Genomic DNA, 25119 nt, shown 5'->3' with positions numbered 1-25119 from the left:
CCAGTGGAAGCTTCAACTGTGGTCCAAGCTTTCAGGAAGGCAGAAATTACTGACTCGATTAATGACGACTTTGGTGAGATGCCCACCTGTTCAACATGAGTTATTATGCTATTGCTGTGTCACGAAAATACTAATACTTTAACCTCGGAGAAAATAAAAAAAACTGTTGTTTATTCATGTTGGGAGTGAATGGATTTGTCAGAAAGCTGATTTGTAATCTATCAATAAAGTTTGGCTGAACTATCTGACTGTTTTGTTGACATTCCCTTTAGCGCAGCACCATCTAGTGGGTGCGCCTTTAAATGCGATGCGTCTTGTGTGTGTGTCAAATACAGAAATAGCACTCGTTACTGACACTGCGCCTTTAAATGTGATGCGCCATATAGTCGTGAAAATACGGTACTTATTTTGGAAAGAAGTACATAGAACAAGAGTGATTTTTGTTGCGCTTACTCATATGGAATGACCTTGAAGACCAAGTGATCGAGCAAAGTGAGCTGCTCAGCAATCTCCAGGGCAGAGTGGCTCTCAAAGGGCTCGTTCTTGCACTCCTCCATCACCTACAACACACGCCCACACACATACCCAATATTATAGCAAACGCCAATGAAGCAGGCTGAGCGAGCGGCTTCTTTCCTCTCACCGTATGAATGATTTCCTCCAACGTGACCTGGTTGTCTCCGGAGTCCTCCTGAGTTAAAGTCCTGCATACAAAGTGAGAAAAAGTTCAAAACGTGTCTGTGGCCAGAATCATACAGTGGATAATGCTGGAGTGAAAACGATTTAGTGAAATATAAACACACATACTGTCTAAAGTTGTATATCAGTTTAAGCACAGACTAAACAGGCATCCAGTGTGTACTGAAGTAATTATAAAAGGGAAGCCACCTGATAATATTAGCAGCAGCCTTTCTTTCCTGTGTCAAGAGCTCGGGATCATGCATCACCTCTTCAAGAAAGGCAATTACTCTTGTCTTCAGTTCCAAGTTGAGGTCAAAGTCCTGCAGATCAACAAAAAACATACTTGCAGTGTATACTCATTTTTTAAAAAGGTCAAAAGTGGGAGTACCTGGGAATGTTTGGACACCCAGTGACGCAGTACATTCAGAACTCTGTTAGTGGCTGCTCTTCGGATAACAAACTCTTTGTCTCCATTCCTCTGGTCTGTGGGAAAACCTGCCAAAAAATTGAAAATATAGTTGCATTTAAAAAAAAAATTCCATACTCTTTATAATTGGATACAAAAACGGAATTTCAGTAGACTAAAAGGTTGTACGATTTAAATTGGTGACAGTAACAATGTGTGAAAAAGTATTTGGCGCCGTCAAAATGGATATTTTTTGCATAATTTTAGTTAACATTTTTTTTTTTTTTTTTCTTAAACGGGAAAAATGTTGCTCTCTATAGGGAAATCCTGTCGGAAAATGCTGTTTCTGGCCTCAATATGAAGCTCACTAGGCACATTTTCAAACACAGCCAAAGCTTTGAAGACAGTTAAGAAAAACTTCCATCTGACCTGTGGCTGCGAGAGACATGCGGCGATACTTCTCCTTTGTCGGCGTGCCTTCGTTGGCGCCGGCTGTGGCGATGGCGAAGGCCGAGGCCGCCGAGAGGGCGCTGCGGTTATTGTCAAGCTCACGACAAGATGACACCACCATGCTGTTGTTGAAGGAGAAGAGCGAAAACTCTGCGGGCAAAGAAGAACTCAATGTTAAAAGGGCGCTCATTTAATCACTGGCTGACATTGAAATACAATTCATACATGATAGAATTCCAAAAAAAATCTAAGCGCACAACACTTATCAGCCAGTTAGCAAAAAAAATGCACGACTCTTTACAAACTTGATGAAAACTTCCTCCTAAATTTTCAATGGTCCCAATAATTTTCAATTGCAGATGTAATTTTTTTAAAGTCACTTTCTCAATAAGGGATTAAACACATTTCGTCAATGTGTTGCTTTCCATAGTTCTTTTGCTGTCCTAACAAAATTCAATTGTCAATCATGACAAAACCTTAATTATATATTGAATATTAAATATTGAATATATGAAATATTGAAATATTATGGCGCCCACTGGAGGGCGGTCTTAGGCTGAACCAGCACGCGTGTCCTGCGTTTGTGATGGTGTTTGCCTTTCTGCCGCCCCCTCATACTTCCTCCATGCCTTTCTCCATCGAACCGGGGGCGGTATTAGAAGAACACGCACATGGTTGCTAAGGTACAAGGTTTCCTTCCACCTACACTCGCACGGCACTGGCTTCCCTTGTATCCAACACTGTGGGAGGAGAGCACACTGGGGATTAATTGTGCCTGACTGCCGACTGGGTGGATGCTCCTTCTCCGCGTGGTAACAGCAGGTCCGAGAAGATGTGGGTGTTTGTTTGCTTTCGCTTCTCTCCCGACAAGCCCTGACGTATTTGTATTTTTGCTCAGACTTGATATGTTCCACATTAAAAAGTTGCTACTCATGCACTCTTGCTGCATTTAACGCAATAAAAATGCCTGACAAATCAGGAGGGAGTGACGAAGAAAAGCCTGAAAATCAGCAGGAAGTGACGCAGAAATGCCCATAACAGAAAATGACCTGCAGTAAAATCAATAGAAAGTGATTTAGAAATTCCCCGAAAGCAACAGGCAGTGAATGAACAGAAAGCCACCAGGAAATGGCTTATAGGAAAAGAGCCATAAATTATCACCACAATTACCACTATTTTTTGACTTGATGTTCTTGGGGGTCGATGGCGACTTCGGGGGAGACATCTCCGCTTCCGTCTCGTCAGGCTGGCATGGTTCTTCGTGGCATTCTTCTTTGACTGACAGATCTGGAATGATGACCCAAGGATATAGTAAGAGTTTCTTTCAGTCTTAAAACTACACATACCATTCATCCATTTAAATTTTCTTTTTTTTGACACACACTGCCCTTAGATACAAACAGGGGCCCATGTTATCTTTTTCCTAGGCCCCATTTTTATGACTATTAAAATTTTGGCATGATTAATTTGTGTGGGCCACACAAAATGACATAGCAGGTTTAACACCTGTGCTTTAGTGGGTAACCACGAAAATCCTCAACTATTTGCTTCTTCGCCATACTAAAATTAAAATACTTAAAAAGGTAGAAGTCAAATGTTTGATGATTGAAAGTTTTAAGAAGTTGGCAAATATTACTGTAATGACTTAAAATGCCCGAGAATTGTAGCAATCTGAGTCTGACCTTGTTTGTTAAGTACAGGCTCGTCTGCCTTGCTCTCTGCTTTGGTTTCTCCCTCATCAGGGATCTTGCTAGCCATGGTACTGGACACGAAAAGCTTGTTGATGTCCAGGGTGGTCTTCCCGAAGGGGGACATGGCGGTGTGCATGCTCGCGTAGCCATTGGAGGAGCAGCTGAGCGCAGCCAGGTCCAGCGCTTTGCCCCCCGTGATGATGGGAATGTTAAGCGAGAGCTTGCGGCGACGGTTGGGCGACGACGTCTTAGTGATGGCCAGCGGTGGAGGGGACGAGAATTTGCGGCTGGCACGTGGCGAGGTGGGCGGCTCGCCGTAAAGAAGTTTGTTGTTTTGACTGCTGGCGAAGAAGAGCTCCAGGGCGCTGTGAGAAAAGACATCTTTAAATATCCAATTTCCAAATCAGGTATTTAGAGGTATACGTGAAGAATTTCCTAGAACAAGGGTGTCAAACTCGGTTTGGTTCGCGGGCCACATTAACGTCAACTTGATTTCATGGGGGCTGGACCATTTTAGATATAATATTTAGATTTGTTGTATAAATGGATTAAAAGAACTGGATTAAAATTCCTGAATATTCAGTTTTTTATAGATCTAAAACAATGTTCATTTTAGATTTTTTTTATATATTTTTAGATTTTACAAAATGATTTTTGAACTAAAAACACAGAAAAATGGATTAAAAAAATTACAATTATTGATTGAAAAGGGGGAAAATCAGGAAATGTAATATACATCTATACTCTTCATTTTAATTTGATCCTAAAACAGAAAGTCGGCACTCATGATTTACTTTCCCGGGCCACACAAAATGATGCGGCGGGCCAGATTTGGCCCCCGGGCCGCCACTTTGACAGGTGTCCTAGAAGGTCGGAGTTTGCTCATGTTTTATTTTCTAAGATTTGAGCGAGGTTCAGGCCCAAAATCTGTTTGTCCCAAGCATGCTCGATAGGTTTGAAGTCAAATTCTTCGGAGAAAAAAACCCAAATGTGTCTTTCACTTTTTATAGGGCAGTCATGCAGTTGGTGGCAAAGTAATGAATTCCTGTAGATTTTTTTTTGAGGGGGGGCATTTGCTGGTCACTTCTTGTTGATTTTTTTTTCGGGGTAGGGAGGGGCATTTGCTGTTCACTTCCAGTTAATTTTGGGTCACTTAATTTAGTTACGGTTGATCTTCTATCAATTCATGGTGCTAGCATAAATACATATTATCTTTAATACTACACACTAGAATCACTTTTTTGGGGCCCTTTTATAATCGTACATGAAAGGTACCTCAGTTTCTGTGTGTGTGTGTGTGTGTGTGTGTGTGTGTGTGTGTGTGTGTGTGTGTGTGTGTTGCGTATGCAAAGGGAGCACATTTATAGCCCATCTGAGAACGCCATTATCTTCTTTTATGTTTTTTAAAATGTTATTTTATAGGAGCAACATTGTTTAAGACAACATCCTCCTTGCACTGAGAGCCACCCCCTCTGAAGGCCTATAAATAGTCTGTCAAGTGACAGCGTTAGAAGGCATGGGCGCTGCCAACAGCAACCGGGCCAGGGAAGGCCCAATGATATGTGGCGAGAGAGGGGCAATGTGGGAGAGGTAGGTTGGAGTCACTGACATAGTGGATTGCTCCACACTGAAGAGGGCAGTATAAGAAGGAGGCGGTGAGGACGCTGCTTGTTAAGAAAGTGAAAGAGGAGTCGTGAAAAATAAGGAGGGTCAAAGAGAACGCCGATGGGTGGAAGCTGCAGACAAAAAGGAGGGAGGTGATGGAGTACCAAACACCACCATCAACATTTAATACTGCTGCAGATGAGAGGGGTGGGGGGGGTGGGGGGGTGCAGGAGGCAGGGAGCGTAGAAGAGGATAAGGAGAGGGTGGGGTCCTGCAGCAAAGTAAAGGGTTGTCATGGCGACAGCGCAGCCGAGAGAGGGATGGTCAGACTTGTGGAAAGAGAAATAAAAATGCCAGAGACAGAGGAGGGTAAAGGAAAGGTGGGTGGGTTCCAGTGGAGCGGGAGGTCCGCTTTTGGACCCTAGCGTGACGACCAAAGATGGACAGTAGAAAGGGAGGAGACGTGTGATCTTTTCCAACTCGTGGATTGCACGGTTTGAGGTTCCGGTTAAAAGTTGGTTCTGGAAATTGAGTGTGGAATGTGCAAGCTTTTCTTTGCTGGCAAAGGTTGTCCATTGGTTCTTTGGCTTCTTGAAGTTTAACAACAGGTGAAATGCAACAAGTGTTTTTTTTGTTATCCATTTTTCAATCATTCACAAACACAAATAAGTTGTTGCAGGATGAGGGGCCATTTATATTTAGGACTGACCTTCATAAAACCGGATGTGTGGCCACCCTAAAAAACTTCTGGATCAATTAAGGAGTTGCTAAACCTTTCAGATAACGCAAATTGGATTTCCAAAAGTCGAAATGACTCCGAAAATATCCAATGAAAACTCTTGCGTTCTGCTCCTAAAAGTCAAATTCAATGCTCACCGTGCAGGAATGGCGCTGATGGGCTTCTTGTAGATGGTAATGAGCTTGTCCAGCACGACATCTGCGCTCGTAAAAACACGGTAGGAGTGCAAGAAGGTGTTGAGGAAATCGATGGAGAGAAAGCGCAGGTCGGTCAGCCTCTCCAGCAAGCGCTCCACGCTGGCGTAGCGGATCTGCAGCACCTTGCAGGAGTTCATCATCTTGCTAAAGCGGATGTCCACGTCGTCGCAGTACAAGCTAGTGTCGGATCTGTGGGAATGGAGTGTGCTAGAATAACAAATGTCTTACTTTTCACAATTTTCACAGGCTGAAGGCCTGCTAAGTCGCTTTTCAAGTTGTTGTTTTTGTTTATGTGGACACTCATGAAAAGCGTAAAATTGGACCGCAATAAGAAAAGTGGTTTACTTGTCTTCCTTATAGGTTTGAGGTTAAGGCTTTAAATCTGTTATTCTGTTGCCATCCTCCTTTTTTTATACTAGAGATGATTAATTAATTGTGGACCTAATATGCATTAAGCTGTCGAGTTAGACAGTCGAGAGGGTGCAAGAACAGCCTTCAGCCTGTTTAGTGTACTAGGCCCCACTTTTTTTCACTGCTGTAAGACATTTGTTACAGTGGTTGTCCTGTTACTAGCACTCTTAGAAGGTCACGATGTTTCCCTAGTGTTTTAGGTATTCTGTGACAGTTGTGTAACTATGATGGATGGTGATCTTACTTAATCATCTGCGGCACGGACACTTTACTGTTTTCTTCAAATGCGTTCATCATCAGACCATTGCAGCGGATGTTGTCAATGCACTATAAAATAGGGGTTGGGGAATGGGAAAAAGAAATGTGAGACAACTAGTGGGTTCACTTCCCTGTCATGTCCAAATTCATTATAAAATGTCTGGCACCCCACAGTTGGAAAAAAATTGATGCAGTGTTTATTTACTTGGCTGATATCGCTTGTCCAGGCAGACTTCTCTTGGCGTGATGAAGCCACGAGGATGACCGTGTAAGGCTGGCCATCTTTAGGCTCCACTATGACTTTGAAGTCCAGGTGCTCAGTGTCCTGGCCACTGCGTTCCCCTTTGGCTATAATGTAAAAAAAAAATAAAAATAAAAATCAGCTCTTGGATTGCACCAAACGGGGAGTTAAAATATTTTTTTACAACTTACAAAACGTTTCGCCACTTTAAAAAAAGGGATCAATGTTTGTAGATATGTTTGGATTAAAAATCCTCAAAATCAATCAAGCATGTTATACAGTATGTTTACCGAAACAGTTTGCACACGCATTTGATAAGCTCCTATTAACTGAGTACATTTATTGTAATGTACAATTTTAATGATGCAAGTATTGTTTATTTTTAATACTTGCAAAAATTAAATAATGAGTTTAGAACGTCTTATATTGTCAGTGAATGAGTTGTTTAAAAATCCTCTTTTTCTTTGTATATATAATATCGCAAGCTAATAATATCAAAAGCTAAGTTTGTAGCCCATAAGGCTCAGTGCAAGTTTTCCCATTGGATGTGAACTAAACTCTCAACCATCATTTGCGAAACACATTAGTTTGAAGGGAAAAACTGCTATTTTCAGTTTCACATTGAAATCAATCTTTTTCTGATACACCCAAATTCCTAATAAAATAACTTACGCTCATCATCGGTGCCCTCAGGATCTTCCATCAGTGTGCAGTCAATGAGAGATACCACACCATTCTGAAAGCCATGTACAAAGACAGATGACAAGATGGAGGCCGAAAGGAGACAAATTTTTGATTTAATGTCCACATATGAACTACTTTTACTCTAAATGACAGATATTCGCAGTTATCGAATGTTAATATTCTGATGGGAAAAGAAAATGGATTCATTTTTGGGGGTAAAATGAATGAATACATGTAAAACGTGTCATTTTTTTCTATTACAGTCGTGAATAGGAATTTAAAAATGAGAAGATTTGTCAAACAAGTTCATTTCTACGATGCCCTTGCTCTACCTTGGTGACGTGCAGCTTCCCCCCTGAGCCTCGAGTGCAGATGATGAGATGTTTGGAAAAGAGAAAGCACTGTCTCTCGCCTTCCTTTTTCAGTGACAACGAACCCAAGCGGCCTCTGGTAATCTTGCCCTTCTCACTCATGGGCACCTGAATCAGAGAACCTGTAGAAGTTCAGCATCATCAGTAACACAAATATAAAAGCACCACAGTTACAAAAAACAAAGCCACTATGTGAATATTTTTTTCAATAAAAAATATTTATATCTACCTTTACTGTTAATGAAAAAAAATCTAACAAACTAAAAAATAAGAGAATGTTTGATAGAAAAAATATTGAAAAATGCTCAAATGAAAAAAGAACATTGACTGTACAGACGCTCCCCTACTTACGAACATTCAACTTACGAACAACGGTACATACGAACATGTCTGCAAATTGCGTTTAAGTCGAAAAATGTTCGTAAGTCCAATGGTGAGCGTTGCACGGGCATACAACTTGAATCGTTCGACCGTCAGTACCATTTATAAACAGAAAGATCTAGCAGCAGGACCCAAATATTGAACGTTGCACAAAGTTTGCAAATCAATTGAATGATGCCATACAATGCTACCGCATCATTTATGATGAAAAAAAAGAAGAAAACTGTGCAATCGTCGTTAGATCGCTTCTTTCGGCCAGTTTCTAATACATAAATCTCTCTCTCTCTCTCTCTCTCTCTACAGTACTGTACATATTCTCTCCATTTTATTAAATGTTTTTTTCAGTACAAACCAATGCGCGTTACTTATACAAGCCTTAAACATACAAATGCACTTATATAAACCTTCAATATACTTATATAGGCCTTAAACATAAATTATAATACAAAATATAGCACTGAATCAACTTACAAACAAATTCAACTTATGAACAATCGCTCGGAACCTAACTCGTTCGTAAGTAGGGGAGCGTCTGTATTACTCTTTTTAAATAAAAATAGATCAAATAAAAAAGTGAATATTTATTGTTTTTCTCATTTTGTCAAAATTGACCTTGGACATCACTGACGTCAAATATATCAACTCAGTAAATAAGTTTTGTCAATCAATAGTCATAAAACAAACCTACCTTGTCTCACAAAAGTCTGGCTGGTGTCCAGCAGTACTTCGCAACCTTCAACAATCATTCGTTCGATAGCCAGATTTTTTCGAATGTTCTCTGTCTCGCTCACCTCATCATGCATAATTCTGAGGGTGAAAAAATAAAACATTATCCATTTTACATTGGAAATGTCTTGAAATTTGTCTTGGCAAGATATTTTTGTTTTTGTATGTTTACCTCGAAAGCTCCTCAAGTTTGGATTTGGCATAGTCCAAGCTATTTCTTTCCACATGCTCATGAGGAGTGTGTGCCAGTAATTCATGAAGGGTCAGGATATAACGGGGGATCTGGCAGGAAAAATAAAGACTGCTAAAAAAAAATTGTACAAGTCACAATGACCAACATTTGTTCCTGCAAAAGTATAAATTAGCCAAGTTCCACTCTGAAAATTAAATTAAAATCCTGATAAATCTTGAGATTTAACATCTACATCAGGGGTGTCCAAACTTTTTTCCAGATTGTCTGTTCTAGGAAAAATCAAAGGACGCCACTTGAAGGCTCAATTTATCACACTGGATTTTTATATAAGTTAAACAAAATACTGAAATTCAACAGGTTTCTACAATGATTTAAACAAGTCAAGTTTTAACCCCAGAGCTAATGGAGAGGCTCTGTTAAGTGACTAACTCCATCTAGTGGTAAAGATAAGAAGTGTGTCAAAGAATGTGGGCTGGATTTAAGATTCCTGTGCAGGCCAGAGTCAATAAAATTTTCAGAATTTGCTATGGGCCACTAAAAACACCTGAAAATGGGTTTCAGTTGGCCCGTGGGCCGTAGTCTGGACACCCCTGGTCTATATCCTGCTATCTGCTTGATCTGTAAAAAAAATCATATTGTGTTAAATACAATAACTGTTGTTTAGCAACAGGTGCCATCTCACAAGAAGTTGAAAACATTACAGAGCTTTGAGAAGCAAATGTTAGCAAACGCATACATAAAAAAATATATATATAAGTGGGGTAATTATTGATGTGCTGATAATTAAAGTGAAATAATGCGGCTGCTGCCTTGTTCCATGCGCCGAATTTACCTTTTTTTTTTTTTTTTTTTTTTACAATTAAACTCCTTTTATCAATTTACACTAAACCAGAATGGGGAATGTCCAGATTTATGCTCACAATTTGAAACCTCTATAAAACAAAATCTCTCCATTGCTGAGGAAGTAACAACTGATTGAAACTGAACTGTTATTTGTGAGGAAATAAAACAAAGTCTAGGGTGCAGTGCGGTTTTGGTTTGCGGACCTGAAACATGGGGTAGGTTAGGAAGGTCTCAAGTGTTCGTTCCTCGCAGTCAGGCTTGGCTTCGTACTGCTTCAGCAGCTTGTCAAAGTCCCGGTTCTGTTTGCAGTGGGCCAAGATCTGTAGGCTGTACTGGTGGTTCCGTACAAATTCTTGGTAGATATTTAACATGGGCAGCAAGATATCAAAGAGGTCCGCTTTTAAGAGAGACAGAAAACATACTTTGAGGAGGAAAACAAACAAAAAGAGTTTTCTTTAACTCCATAACTAAAAGGATAATTACTGTATTATTTTTTGGAAACATTCTAAGTTAAAAAAAACTTACAAAATAATTTGGTAAGTACAGGCTACCATTGATTGCGATAAAAAAATCAATAGTTTTTTCATTGACCGCACTATAACTTTGTCAAATTAATACCAATATCACTGAAACTAAGGAAACACACCATCAACTTTCCTACTGTCATTTGTTTGATTGCTGTCAGACCTCCCACCCCAAGTTGATTGGACGGTTATCACCGTTAATGGTACTGGAACACGATTATTTAATGCCTGCTGTCCTAATTAACATGGAATTGAGGTCTATCGATGTCAATGGCAATGAAAGAGAAGATTTGGACTTTGGACAGAAAAGCAAGCTAAAAATCAAGCTAAGGGTCCCTTTGAAAGCGACATGACGCCAAGCTCCGAGTTGGCAAAGACCAGCGTGACTCTTGCACACTCATCTACAGTTTGGAGAGCTTGATTAAAGTCTCCGTCAAAGATTTTGGCTGCAACAGGAGAAGCAGATTGGACGCCTGTCTGCAGGCAGCAGAGAAATGCCGATTCCTTGCAATTTGCGCTCTTGCACAAGTCGAGATAGATTTACTGAACAAAGAGTCTGGGGCCAGATGGCTTGCACTTCATAAATGTTTTATCTCAGCATTAGTCAAGTGGTCCTTTATTAACACAGGGATTACAGCACAACTTTCACTGCAAGTACTGTAAAATAGCAATTGTTTGCTAGCCTTTCGCACAATATTTTCTTTTACTCCTTTTGTTAATACAGTCGTACCTTGACATAAGAGTGCCCCGACATACGAGCAATTTAAGATACGAGCAAAATTTCGGGCAAATATTTATCTTGAGATACTAGACAAATTTTGATATACGAGCAGACAGCGGGCGCGAGAGGCTGCTCATAAGAACATCATGGGCACTGTCTTTCTGGTGGCAACTCCCTCGTGTAATGTCTCTGGTCGCAACTCCCTCTTTGTAATGTCTCTGCGAGCACTGGGCGGAGCGTTGCATTTTTTCAGTGTTTTTTTTCAGTTAGTCAGTGCGAATGGCGTATATACTACTTCTCGTTGGCAAGTGGTCGTGCGTTATCCTATTGTGAGGACATTTGTGTGCACCATTTTGGGAATATTTTGAAGGGAATACAAAAGCAAACATTTAGGTTGCATGTGAAAGACAGGGTGGAGGCGGAGCAAATAGAGCCAACCCGGCCGGGAGAAGAAAGGTATCAAAATTTAAAATAAAAGTAGAATTAAGTTTAGTGTAAGGTTAGATTAAACTTATTTTTTAGTGTGTCTGCATCGTAATCCAAGTTCATTTAAATTTGTTTATGTTATGAGCGCGTTGCCGTGCAAAAAGTGCACCCCCCCCCGCCCCTCTCTCTACCCTCCACGAAATCCGTCTAATTTTAGTTCTATTAAACACATTTTAGTAATATTAAACTACTAGTTATTTGTTACTTTGTTAATAGATGGCAAATTAGAACAAATTAAAAAAAAATCCAATCCAATATCCTGTTTTGGGTGTTTTTTTCAGAGGGTTGGAACGAATTAATTTGTTTTTAGTTCATTTCTATGGGAAACGTTTGTTTGAGTTACGAGAAAATCGACATACGAGCTCAATCGCGGAACGCATTAAGCTCGTATCTCGAGGTACCACTGTAGTATAAATGTAATTAGCAGAACGAAAAATCTTTTTAGGAGCAAAAAAAAAAGCTTAGTTCATTAATGAAAATATACAAGAATAATTCATCTCTCTTACCAAGCACCAGTGTGGGCCAGCTAGCTATCCTAGCCTTGAGGCCCTGATAGAAGATCTGATGGAGGAACATGATGGTCTCGCTAACAAAACAAACAAACATACGTGAATGACCTTTTTCCTTTTTAAAAACCATAAGCGAAGGTTTTGGATGCTGTTAAAGTCGTTTCACTACCTGTTGAGGAAGATGCTGCTGACGTCGTCATGGGTGATCGGCGGCTTCTTGGAGCTCGCCGCCATGCGTAGCGGGCGCAGGAAGTTGTTGACCAGGATGTGCAGTTGTTGGACGTACTCGGCCTCAGCCTCTAGCATGCTAAATACCACTTGGTTCCTTTTCCTCATACTCTCTGCGTGTGGTGAACGGATGTAGTCCTGGATGATGGTTTTCCACTTCCTGCGGCAAATCCATCCTCGCAGGAAACTCTGGACCTGTGGTGAGAATGCAATGAGTTCTAAGAGAAGGCAAACATTTGGGCCAATTTTCCCGTCGATGGCAGCCAACTATCTTAATCAGTTCTGACCCAGACATTTTCAAGTGAGATGTGCTTTTGAAAAGAGCTTTCAAGAAGAGCAGCTGCTCCGATGCAGGCAGCCTGAAGAGCTCTTCACAGTGAGCAAGTGTGAAATTTATTTTATTCCTTTAATTATTTTTAACTGCCTCCCAAATCTGTACGCACGCTATGTTTCCCTACCTTTTTGATCTTCTGGATCTCAGTGTCGTCATCACTAGGAGATACCTCTGGATTAGACTGGATCTTCCCGTTGTCTTTTAGCAGTGAAGCAATCTAACGTTCAAAGGCAAAAAAAAAATTGAATTGAATTGAGTGACTAAAAACTGCAGCATCTTTTTAGTTTATTTTCTGCAGACAAAAGAATACTTGAATGTTTCTTGGAAGATAGCACAAAGCAGGTTACCTCTGATTTTAGCCTCTCGATCTCGATTTCGCCGTCCTCTATCTGTTGTCGAAGTTGCTTGGCAACCGTTTTCTCTGTCTCAACAATTTGTAGTAGGTGCAGATACTTCTGCATGAGGGTCTCGTGCTCTGTGGCCAGATTCCTGTAACTACAGTGACACATTCTTTGATGCATTAATCTTGGCTGTTGGGTACATCGGCTCTGGTATTGCTTTTCTAAAAAAATATTGTGTAAAAGGTGCTTACTACAGCAGTTCATGTGTGTACGCTGTCACAAAAAAGTTGGGAGAAGTTGAAATTTCAAGTAAATTTATTTTTACAGAAAATAAATTTAAAAAATTCTATGAAAGAAATGGCTGAATGTTAAGACCAACCGTATGTCTACATGTACATCTATGTGTATGTATGTATATGCATATTTATATATATATATATATATATATGTATGTATATGTATTATTTATATATGTATTATTTATGTGTATGTATATGTATATATGTACATCTATGTGTATGTATGTATATGTACATCTATGTGTATGTATGTATATTTATATATGTATGTGTGTATATATCTCTCTCTATTTTTCCAGCAACATGCTTATTTATGGATATATTAATATATTTATTTATTTGTTTTTGTTTTTAATTAATTTATTTATTACCTATTTATTTATGTATAAAATATATTTTCCTGTGTCTGTATTCTCACCCTCTTGCTATCGTGACAGAATAGAGTTATCTAATCTAATCTAATCTCATCTCATCTCATCTAAACAATATAATACAAAATGAAACTGATTGTTACTATTGTAGGTTAGGATTCAGCTAAATTAATGCAAATATTCTTAAAGTCGTGCTGCATTTGAGCTAACTAGCCAACTTGTATAGTATTGAAACAGTACTAAACAAAGTACTTTTCAGTAGGCCCAATAAATTGACCTTCCATCACCAAATGCACAGTGCTGACATTTAGAGATTGCTTGAATCTCAGTGTCCTTGTTCACTTCATTTTTCTCGTTAGATGAATATATACAAAGTGGATTTCTACAACTTGTTCGGAATTTGCCAACTAGGCCTTCAAAATTAAAGAAAAATCAGAGGGTTAAGCACTTGCATTGAGCAGTTTTCAAATAAAATAGCTGTATTTCCAAGCAGTACATCGAGGTTTTACCTGGCCTGTATGATGGCGGCAACCCATTCATCACAATCCTTGACGTCCTCCGTGCGCAACTCCAAAGCCTTCTGGTTGTCATGATTAAATGTGACCGTAAAGTAGTACTAGGAAAGATAAACAGTGACAGAAAGAGATTATATTTTTCAAATACATTCCACCCATAGTAAGAGAGATGCCATGATACCTCCAATAAATAACTTTGCTGTACAAAGGGTAAGTGGTGTATTACACTCATAACTTCTGCCATTGTCATCTCAGAATAATAACATTTGTTCCAGATTTCTCTTGAGATTCTACTATGTTGGGGCTGAAAAACTTCTTATTTTGTAAAAGCAAAATCAATTAGTAAATAGATGTGATCTGTAGGATCTTCTACAAAGCTTGTTTTTGTTTCTAAAAAATGCAGCAAAATCAATAAATGTCATTTTTCTAATTTTGCAGAAAATGTATATATATATATATGTATGCATGTATGTATGTATGTATACATGTATAGTATGTATATATATACACATACATATATACATATATATATACATATATATGTATATATACATATATATATATATATATATATATATATATATATATATATATATATACACATACATATATACATATGTATATATACATATATGTATATATACATATATATATTCAGAAAATGCAGAAAATATTATATATATATATATATATATATATATATATATATATATATATATATATATTTAAAAAAAATCAGTATTTTCTTGTTAATTCTGTGTATTCAATACTTGACTTACTTTAATCAGTTTGCCTTATATTAAGTCTTTAAAATATATTGAAAAAATGGGAAGCATTAAAGATCTAAATTTGAAAAACAATCCGGTATATATGATTTTTTTTTCCTGGCTGATAATAAAAGAAAATGATAATCTGCAGGGGGAAAAAGCATCAGTGAAATAAGATAACATTGCTGGAAATGTGTTTCTTGTGACCCACTTTTGCATTTCAATTCTCCACCACAACCTCATATTTGTCACATTTGTCTCAAAGCGTACAATAACAACTCATTTTCTCACATTTTCAAATGCACTTTTTCCTCCATGCAAATAGGGGTTGCCATAGTAACAACGGGTTTAGCCACAGCTCGCATAGCGCGGGAAAAAGTGGAACGCTACAAAGACGACACTGAGAAAGGAGAGGTAATTGATCAGAGACGAAGAGTAAAGATGCTTTTTTGCTTGTTGTCGTTGCTCTTTTTTGGAGTGAGCACGGCTATAAAAAGAACTGTAGGCCTGCAAGGGGGCAGTTCAGCATTTGGCTTGGCATCGATTTAGCAGCAATGTCCCTTTCCCTGTCACACATTGATAAGATCAAATCGCACGGCCCTTCCTCCCGCAGTTTTCGCACATCTACACACGCAAACACACAACGTGAAAGCAGTCAAGTGGGATTATGTAACAGGTTTAATGCCTAAAATGTCGTCTCTCATGACCTTCGTATGCTGTTCATTGATTCAAGTGTCGATCTTTGCTGGGATCTGCATGCACTTCAGACCCCTGGATTGTTGTTTCCTCTCCCTGTCCTCATTTCACCTCAGTCGGTTACATCAATACAGGCTTGTTTAATGTTTGTTTTTAAAGAATGTATCTTATTAGGAATTGCTGTAGCTAGAATGTTCCCATGTATTGATAAAAACAGAGATTTAATTTTGTTTGATGGAAATTGTTTTTTTGGTGGATACCTTTCTATTTCCAATTTTGTTTTATGAAATGCTTCAACCTGCCACGAGGTGGTGACATAGCCCAGTTTGTTAGCACGGCATTACAATCTATAGATGTCTGTTTTAGACTGACTGACCAATGGGCGGCAGCAAAGAGCTAATAGTTATCAAGACCACCGTAAAATACAAAGCGCAAGATAACCAAAAGGTTCTGTCCGTTTTTGAAGTAAAAAAAGAAAACGCTTCACAATACGTTCAACTTGTACATGCATTGTGTATAATATATTTCAACTTCATTTAAAGGGTAATCAAAAAATGACAGAACATTTTTAGTTAGAAATTCAAGCGACATGACGCCTTGCGAAGCCAAATATTTTTCATTAGATTTACAAATAAACTGACACCTCCGAAACTTTCGCTTCAAGAAAGACGTATTTGAGCGTGGTTTTCTAAACAGACTTTTAACATTGGAAACAACAAAATAATGAAACGAAATAAATGTGGTTATGAGAAATGTGGCAAATAATCCTTTGTTATGATGAGTTACTGTTAACAATTCTAGATTGTTGAATTCATTTATACATTTCTTTTGTAGGCCAGATTTATCCTGACGCAAGTGTAAAAGAAACCTGTTGGTCCGCCGGGCTTATAAAACACTTAGCCAGGTAGTCAGATAACAATAAAGACCCATAAAGACTCCACTTTTGTAAAAACTGTACTGCCGAAGACTGAAGCTGGCATGGCAGCTCTCCCGCAGGCTGCTAGATTTAAAGCTCCTCAATACCATCATCAGCACGCTGGCAACCTCCTTTACCCAGCAATAAACCACTGAGCTCCCAACGGAATCACCCTACAAAGTGTTTTGGTTCAATTAAAAGCAGGAAAAAAAGGAATAGGATGATTTCTTTCCTGGCTTTGGTTTGCAATTTGCGCACTGGAGCCGCTGAATCATGCCGCCACAAAGCGGGTAGACGCAGTTGCCAAGGTAGGATGCTATTAATATCAAGACAGGGAGTTGAATCAATACGTCAAAACTGCAGGGGAAGGGGCAGCCCGCCTCCGCCAGATGGCAGCCTACAAAAAGTTTGGATGGAACTTTGTTTTCTTTAATATGCTGGAAACTGGAAGGCTTCGTTTCTCACACCTAAAGTGCACTATCGTACTCATCGGTATTTGAAAGAAAGCCTTTTACGAGAGGTGATTTGAAATCCGTCTCCATCATCCTACCTGCTTCTCTAGACATTCCTTAGCGGAGGGAGTTGGTTTGGGCGAGGGTGCCCGGTCGCATGTGCATCCCTCCAGCAGGTAAAGTCCAGAGGGGCGCGAGCTGGAGTCATTCTCGAAATAGAATAGCATGTTCTGCAGTAGGCAGAACCACTTGGGGTGCCATTTGGTGTTGTCTGAGCTCTTCTTGCTCAGGCATCCGCGCCTGGTGCCATCTTTTCTGGCCAAAAGTGCCAGGTAGGTGACATGACCATCGTTGAGTCGCATGCCCTTCTGCATATTGCAGCCCCCCTGGAGGACGTGCACTGCCGCCTCTTACATCTTCGCAGTCACACTCGCATTTGGCGGGCTCTTGCGCAAGCTCCCCCTGTTTTGAGGGAGAAGCATCCCTCCCCCCATTAGAAAGATTTTTTTTTTAAATCCCAGAAATAACCACGCACTTGTTAGGGTCTGAAATGAAAGCAGAGCATCCACGCGAGGAGAGAGACCCTCATTGTGAGGGTGGAAGTGTGTGCGCGCGCACTGGCTTCGACGCATACGATCCCAAGGAAGCGCAGTCACGTGACTTGCCCCCCTGAGCGGCAGTTTTCAGCACGTTGGACAGATCTTCAACTCAAGTTGAAATATGGATCGTTATTTGACACTGCTTTGATTTTATGCACACCGGGACCACAATGAGATAAACGAGCTGCTAGAAATAACTCTTGATTTTCATTTTCGTTCATTTTAAATGGTAGATTGACTCATGCAATGGCGTTGTCAGGAATAGACATCAAATCCACTTGCACTGGTATAGCTGGCAACGAGTAATCATTTTTTCACTGCCATCGATGGCACAAGATGTGCAATCTGACTTTGACTGGCAAATTTGGAATTTTTTGATCATTACTATTTTTTGTTCAGTCGTTCGCATTGCACAAGCATGCAACACGGTGTAAATGTAAACATTTTCTTAAATTTGGTAGTGGTGATGATCTGATAAACAGTATCGGTACTGGTGTCCGCTACGGCTATTTTTCGTATATCGCACAGTATCGGATTTGGTCACAAGATTGGATCTGATCCAGCAGTTGCGTATTTCATGCTACTCTCAGGCATATACAGTACACATACCTCTACTTATGAAATTAATTGGTTCCCGAACTTTTGTTGTAACTTGAAAATGTTGTAAGTAGAGCAGTACTTTATATGTAAATTCTCTAATTCCTTCCACGGTCCTCACACAACTACCAACTAAACCCTTTAGAATTGGTCAAAGTGTCCCAATTTTGTATGAGGGATGTGAGGAAACCCCAAAATGAGAGAAAATTATAAGGAAATGATTTATTAATGTCTTAAAATGAATAAAGCATAGGAAAAGGTCCCTGCACCAGTGAACTAGTACCCTCCGCGGACGTTATAATGGGTGACGTAATACCCTTGTTTGTCCGCCAGATGGCAGCAAGAGCCCATTATACCAGAGCCAAAAGCTATCCAGTTTGTAGTACATTTTAGACTTTTAGGTGTGCCCTGTGTGTGTGTGTGTGTGTATGTGAAAATATGTGCCGCGTTACATTTGTAAATTTTTTAATCGCTTAATAGGAGGATTTGCAATCATTATAAGGGGAGAAATTAGCTGAGGTGGACAGGTATGTGAGAGAGAATCTTGAAACATGGATAGTGGTTGTTGTGAGACAGCCAATTGAATTGAATTGAATGCTTTTATCATCAATATGTTAGATAGAATGAGAGACCAATAGAGGGTAGCGAGGTTCTAAATTGAGAGCCAATGCATCCGCAACAATATTTAAAAAAAAATAACGAATAAGGAAATGCATTGACTTTTGGGGGGATTTGGTAACTTGGATCTTTTGCGTATCTTGAGTCACTCATTTGCATATAAACATTTTGTAACCTGAAAATTTCATATCTAGAGGCATTCGTAAGTAGAGGTATGACTGTATAGTGCTTAACATGCTAGTCAAGGCTCTGATGCACCCTTCATAATTTTCTTGCAATGCCCAAGTTCCATTCTCCGTCGACATGGTAACAAAATCCATATTGGTTCATGGTAATGAGTACGTAGAGCAGCAAGTCCATTTTAGAGCCAGACAAGTTGCTTATTGCCATGAGACTGAGCCACACTATTAAATGGTTTAAGTTGACTAAATCAATGAATTAGGTGTAAATGCATCCGAGTAGTCAAGAAAACCCTTATAATGAGCTTGTTTTGTATGACTGACTCATAACTGTACAATCTATCTATAAGGATAAGGATTGTGTTTAAAAATACGGTCCGCAATTGCCTTTTTAACTGATCACTCCAAAGATAATTATTTTTAGGACTATCAGAAAAATCTCCGATGAAAACCACAGATTGCATGCATTTAGTGCACACTTTAGAAAAGGGATAATGCTGCCAGGGTTGTGGTACTGGATAATTTGGGGGAATAATTTCGTAATATTTATAAAAACATGGGGGCAATGCTCCTTTGAGGAAAACACAGCAAATCATGGCAAATTCAAATCTTACCGTTGCACAATCAAGGATGTCTGAAAGGCGCACTTCCTCCCGCTGCCTCGTCCATACTTGCACTTCCGGTGTAATTACTCGGCTGAACGAGAATTCATCTGTCAGGGAGACAGGTATCAACTGCTGTGATGAGCGTGACGTCAGTAATCCCGCAATAACCATAATGAGACGGCTCTGGGTTGTGGGGCAAATTTGATTTTAATGTCAATTTTTAATCTCACACCCCAAAGGTGAAGTCAGATTTATGATTACATTTGCACTACTTTCCATTTATTATACTTGACCCAGAAATGCGAACGTGCAGGTTTATCATTTATAATGATTATTGTCGGATGCCTTTTAACGCCGTCGTCTTAACACGGAGCTACAAAGGAGAGTCCTTGTTCCGCACTGTCCGCTGATTGATGCATTTCCACATCTAAGGGCGCAAGAGACAACCTCATTAGAGCCGGCCCATAATTAAACCTGGATTACCATATTGGGCCGAGGACACACACAATGGTTTGTTTCATCACAGAGGGAACACAGCCTGGGCGGGATCATTAAAAGCAAAGAGCATACAACCAGGTTGCCGTGCCGAAATGGACATTTGAATGCCAGACTTGATTTAAAAAACAAGGCTTTAAATAGATATTGTTGAGTTATATGTTGAACACTTATTGGATAATGGTCGTGAAATAGGGAGCTTTAATGTTTTTACTTTTTACTCTTGTTCAACTATACTTATCCGTGACCGGACGTTTCGTCGAAAGACGTTTGGTTCCCGGACGTTTGGTCGACCGGACGTTTGGTAGAACGGACGTTTGGTAGAAAGGACGTTTGGTAGAACGGACGTTTGGTAGAACGGACGTTTGGTAGAACGGACTTTTGGTAGAACGGACGTTTGGTAGAACGGACGTTTGGTAGAACGGACGTTTGGTAGAACGGACGTTTGGTAGAAGGGACATTTGGTAGAACGGACGTTTGGTCGCCGGGTTCGCTCGCTGTCAAATTATGTCAGAGAGTTTACTGTTGATATTTTGATATTAGATATTTAGATATTAAACTCACTGTCTCACTCTCATGATTATAATTTTTAGAGCTGGTTTCAACAGTAGTAACCCGGTGACCAAACGTCCGTTCTACCAAACGTCCGGTCGACCAAATGTCCGGTCGACCAAACGTCTGGGGACCAAACGTCTGGGGACCAAACGTCTTTCGACGAAACGTCCGAGTACCATACTTATCAGTTCAACTTAGGTAGAGGACTTGACTACTGAATGCTTTTCTGGTTTTATTGTGACAAAGAATGGTTTTTTTTAAAAGGGTGGGGGGGCAAGGAAGAGAAGCATCCATGTGTAATTTAACCTTTCTCCACGGGCTCCATCCCATAATCGTGCCCTCAAACGGAGACGGTAATGAGGTGGTGATTCTTCTCTATGAGTGCCACTGATAGTAAAGCTGATTTTTTTATGACTTCTTATTATAGATGGCGTGAAATGAAAGTGAGGCAGAAGATTGGAGAGGCATTCTGTAGGTGACATTTGACAAAGGTCACGGAGGAGATTCAAACGTGCGTATCGAACGGCCCCCCAACCCACAGATGGAGGTGATTTTAGTCATTATATGACCGGTTGTTACAAGCAGCTTTAATCACCGTTCAGGGAAATTCTCTTTGATATTTATTGTGACATCAGTCATTAGTGGCGCACAAAAAAAACGATTATTGCACTATACTCTACTAATACGTTTCTTTTTTTCAAATATGAAACATTTTTGCTGCATGCTCACTTGAATGTGAAGTAATTGCTATAATGACGTGGTCAGACACTACTTAATTTATTGTCTGCCATTGACAGTGTTAGACGTCCATCCACTCAACCGACGGCCAATCAAAGCAAAGTGTATTCAAATTATATAAGAATTTTAATGAGAAACTATTGGGGGGGAAAAGCTAATGGTAGTGGCACTTTATCATACCGCAACGCTTTAGCATTGATTCTTTGCCTTTTGGGATTTATGCTATGAGTGGATGACAATAACTCACAATCTAAGTATATACAGTGCAAATACAATTTGTGGTACTTCCTTTGGACGCCTAAAATTTGTGCTTTTCTTATTCCTGCCAAAATGTTCACTTGAGGCACTCAGGCTCTGTGATTTTGGCTCAGTCGCCAGGTTTTCTGTAAAAGCTGCTACCACATGCCAGGTCACCACCTGGTTGAACAGTATTGAGGTTAAACAACATCTAATATGTGTCTGACCAACTTCCCAATAAAGCAAAAAATAGCAATGGATGGAGGAAGCCGTCGTTGTTGGTTCAAACGGATTGGACGTCCATCGCCGTCAAAAGCAGCCAAGCAGTTCGTGTGCGGTCAATTGGTCGCCGGTCTTTTGGTTGCCGTCTTTTGGTCGCCGGTCTTTTGGTCGCGGTCTTTTGGTCGCCCGGACCGCGACAACGGGCGACCAAAAGACTGGCGACCAAAAGACCGGCGACCAAAAGACCGACGACCAAAAGACCAGCGACAAAACAAGGTAAAACAACACGGTCTGTGCATCAGTAAAAGCCAACAATGGCCATGAGCAGTTTCACTGAGCCGACGTGTGAGTGTAGAAGAGTTTGTATGTACATGCGTTGTCCCTTTAAGAAGCTACGTCAGTCAGGGTCTTAACAAGTTCTCCAACAAAAAACAATACAAGTCCGGGAAATTTGGAGCTTTTCTTTAGCCTAATAATTAATAGGGCATTAAGTATGACTAAATAGTAATTTAGCTATATGATGAATGCCAATGACAGGCAAATGTCATGCTACCAATCTGGAGCGACATCACCCGGTATTGGTAGCTCTTAGCCTGTCTTCAAATGTTTTTTAAGGGGGTCCATCAGAACCTGAATCTCCAGGCAAAATCAGAGGCGCACAATGGCGCAAAACCGACATATTTGGAGCTGTTAACTCGCATAGGCATATGTTCATTATGCTAATCTAGTCAGTGTGGATGCATGCTTGGCAAATTTGGTGTTTTTCGGGGTCAACATGTGTTCCGATGACAAAACAGACGACTCGCCAAACAACAAAGACAGGGCATATCGTAAGAGGATGGGTGGCATGGTAGCGTCAGCATGAACCAAACCACAAATTTCTAAACTTGTGCACAATACGTCCATTGTAGTACAAACACTCAGGTGTACACAAGCACACAAACAAAGCGACATGAGCCATTCAGCTTCTATTTATTCTCTATCTTTTTATGGACAATTCGATCGTACCTTTTCACACTCGACCATGGCTCTCCACATTTAGAGAGCCTATTTGTGTCTAGCTCTCTTTGCCGATGCCTCCGCCATGCCCTGAAGAGATCTGAGAAAACCGGCATGAGTGGGCCTCGCTCACTTCCACGACTTGCAGCACAAGTGATGGCGAAAAGCTGCGTGGTAAGGGTTGACCTCCTGGAATGAAAATATTTGGGTTCAATCTCAAATGTGCTGATTTAGCTGGAAAACAGCATGCAAAGGTTACGCTAAGGCTTCTCAAGAGCTTTATGTAGTTGGACAAAAAAAATAAAAAATAAACGAGAAAAGTCGTTTCTATCTGATGGAGAGGAAAGCTTTGACAATGTGAGAATAGATTGAAAATGCCTTAAAATCAACACCCAAAATCCCTAAATTAAAAAAAAAACAAGGAAGTGCAATTTGAAATAAACTGAAAATGACCCTGAAATGCTTTAAAATGAAGAGGAGCCTGGAAATGCCACAAAATCAACAGGATGTCACTCAAGAGCACATGTGTCAAAGTGGCGGCCCGGGGGCCAGATCTGGCCCGCCGCATCATTTTGTGTGGCCCGGGAAAGTAAATCATGAGTGCCGACTTTCAGTTTTAGGATCAAATTAAATTGAAGAGTATAGATGTATATTAAATTTCCTGATTTTTCCCCTTTTAAATCAATAATTGTATTTTTTTAATCCATTTTTCTGTGTTTTTAGTTCAAAAATCATTTTGTAAAATCTAAAAATATATTTAAAAAAAGCTAAAATAAACATTGTTTTAGATCTATAACAAACTGAATATTCATGGCTTTTAATCCAGTTCTTTTAATACATTTATATAAAAAAATCTAAATATTATATCTAAAATGGTCCGTCCCACGTGAAATCAAGTTGACGTTAAAGCGGCCCGCGAACCAACCCAAGTCTGACACCATTGCTCAAGAGCAACAGTAGGAAGTTATCTTAAATGCCCTCATATTTAAAAGAAGTGACCCGGAAATACACCCAAATTGGCAAGAAATGACCCACAAATACCCTGTCTGAAAATAAACAGGAAATGTCAAAATAAAATAAAAAATAATATATATAAAAATAAGACTCTTAGACTGTTCAGACTCGTAAAATTAAAAAAAAAAAATCCGGGAATATCCCTAAATCAAAAGAAAGTGATTATTTGGAAGTGATCTGGAAATACACCAAATCAACAGGAATTGACCCAAAAAGTCACAGGAAGCGACCCGTAAATGCCATAAAATCAAAAGGGCAATGGATGGATTTAAAATCCACATGAAGTGACCTGAAAAATGCCCCAAAAACAAAAATACTTTACCAACCAGAGGAGCAAAGCATGCCCATGCCATTATTGCAGAAATAGCATTTTCTACTTTGGTTAATAAACACACAAATATGGTGCCAGGCCATACACATTTGATGCATTCTGTGGCCATGCTTACAACCATTAAAAACTAATTATTCATACCTCAAGGCCCCCTGTACGATACTTGTTATTTATTCCATTCCAGTTCATTTTACATCTCGAGTTTGCCTCGTTTGAGTTATATAAATTATATTTTCAGAGGCATGAAACATCTAATTGTCATCTAAATTTGGACTTCTGGGGGCAGGTTGAAGTTAATGTTTCGTGTCCCGCTGCTCCGAGGGATTTTAACTTGCTAAATGCAGCAATATTGCTAATTTTGTTCATGCGTCACAAGAATTCAAAGTCCCATGAGGCTTTCAACTGGCTCTTGAGGTCTTTTCAAAAAGATTTAATGGGGATTGTACCTGTGTTTCTCGTAAGATAATTCTGACAGATTCCTATTTATTATATTTTCTTTTTAAAAAAAATCAAATGAATCATTCATTGCATCTGCAATAAATTCTACTGTTCTGTACCTTGCAAACTAGCAATTACAATTTATTAAGCTTGGAATTTTAATGATATTTTTAAACAATGAAAGCAGTAAAAAAAAATTTGAATACACAACCACAAAATTTAGTTGACGCTAATTTTGTCAAAAATTTCTATGCTTTTTGGTGTTCCTTGCTGGGCAAAAGCTTTAAATATGTAAATCAACGTGGAGTTGACGTTTTCATATGCTCACAAATCAATTGAGAAGTAGGACAGTGGCGCCCTCTACTGCTGAGACCCATGCAGCGACTATACTACATTTTGAGCTACTTGTACTGTATGTATATGTCCATCTCTGGTTCAATTTTATAGTGTGCTTGT

The 25119-nt window shown here is 39.6% G+C and overlaps 1 protein-coding gene across 6 annotated transcripts in view; it reads right to left on the bottom strand.

The window, feature by feature from the left end:
• LOC144065733 (ras-specific guanine nucleotide-releasing factor 1-like) overlaps positions 1–25119 on the bottom strand; it is a 31374-nt gene that overhangs the window by 4171 nt on the left and 2084 nt on the right. For 5 of the 6 annotated variants that reach the window (XM_077588787.1, XM_077588824.1, XM_077588806.1 and 2 more), the window contains exons 4-25: positions 22890–23066; positions 19644–19741; positions 14200–14306; positions 13027–13174; positions 12804–12896; positions 12287–12540; positions 12115–12194; positions 10081–10274; positions 9014–9123; positions 8804–8922; positions 7696–7856; positions 7352–7415; positions 6644–6786; positions 6425–6507; positions 5710–5958; positions 3220–3593; positions 2708–2824; positions 1517–1687; positions 1070–1176; positions 889–1001; positions 644–704; positions 454–560 (exon numbers count right to left, since the gene is read on the bottom strand). In XM_077588787.1, coding sequence (XP_077444913.1) covers positions 454–560; positions 644–704; positions 889–1001; positions 1070–1176; positions 1517–1687; positions 2708–2824; positions 3220–3593; positions 5710–5958; positions 6425–6507; positions 6644–6786; positions 7352–7415; positions 7696–7856; positions 8804–8922; positions 9014–9123; positions 10081–10274; positions 12115–12194; positions 12287–12540; positions 12804–12896; positions 13027–13140 — 2714 coding nt within the window. In that variant the 5' untranslated portion in view covers positions 13141–13174; positions 14200–14306; positions 19644–19741; positions 22890–23066. Of the gene's footprint in view, positions 1–453; positions 561–643; positions 705–888; positions 1002–1069; positions 1177–1516; positions 1688–2707; positions 2825–3219; positions 3594–5709; positions 5959–6424; positions 6508–6643; positions 6787–7351; positions 7416–7695; positions 7857–8803; positions 8923–9013; positions 9124–10080; positions 10275–12114; positions 12195–12286; positions 12541–12803; positions 12897–13026; positions 13175–14199; positions 14307–17134; positions 17651–19643; positions 19742–22889; positions 23067–25119 lie in introns of those variants that run through there. The other variant, XM_077588779.1, reaches the window with a different exon arrangement.

Source organism: Stigmatopora argus, chromosome 2 (assembly GCF_051989625.1).
Source record: "Stigmatopora argus isolate UIUO_Sarg chromosome 2, RoL_Sarg_1.0, whole genome shotgun sequence".
Lineage (NCBI taxonomy): Eukaryota > Metazoa > Chordata > Actinopteri > Syngnathiformes > Syngnathidae > Stigmatopora > Stigmatopora argus.
The sequence above is the reverse complement of the archived record's forward strand: the minus strand, read 5'-3'. Positions and strand labels throughout refer to the sequence as shown.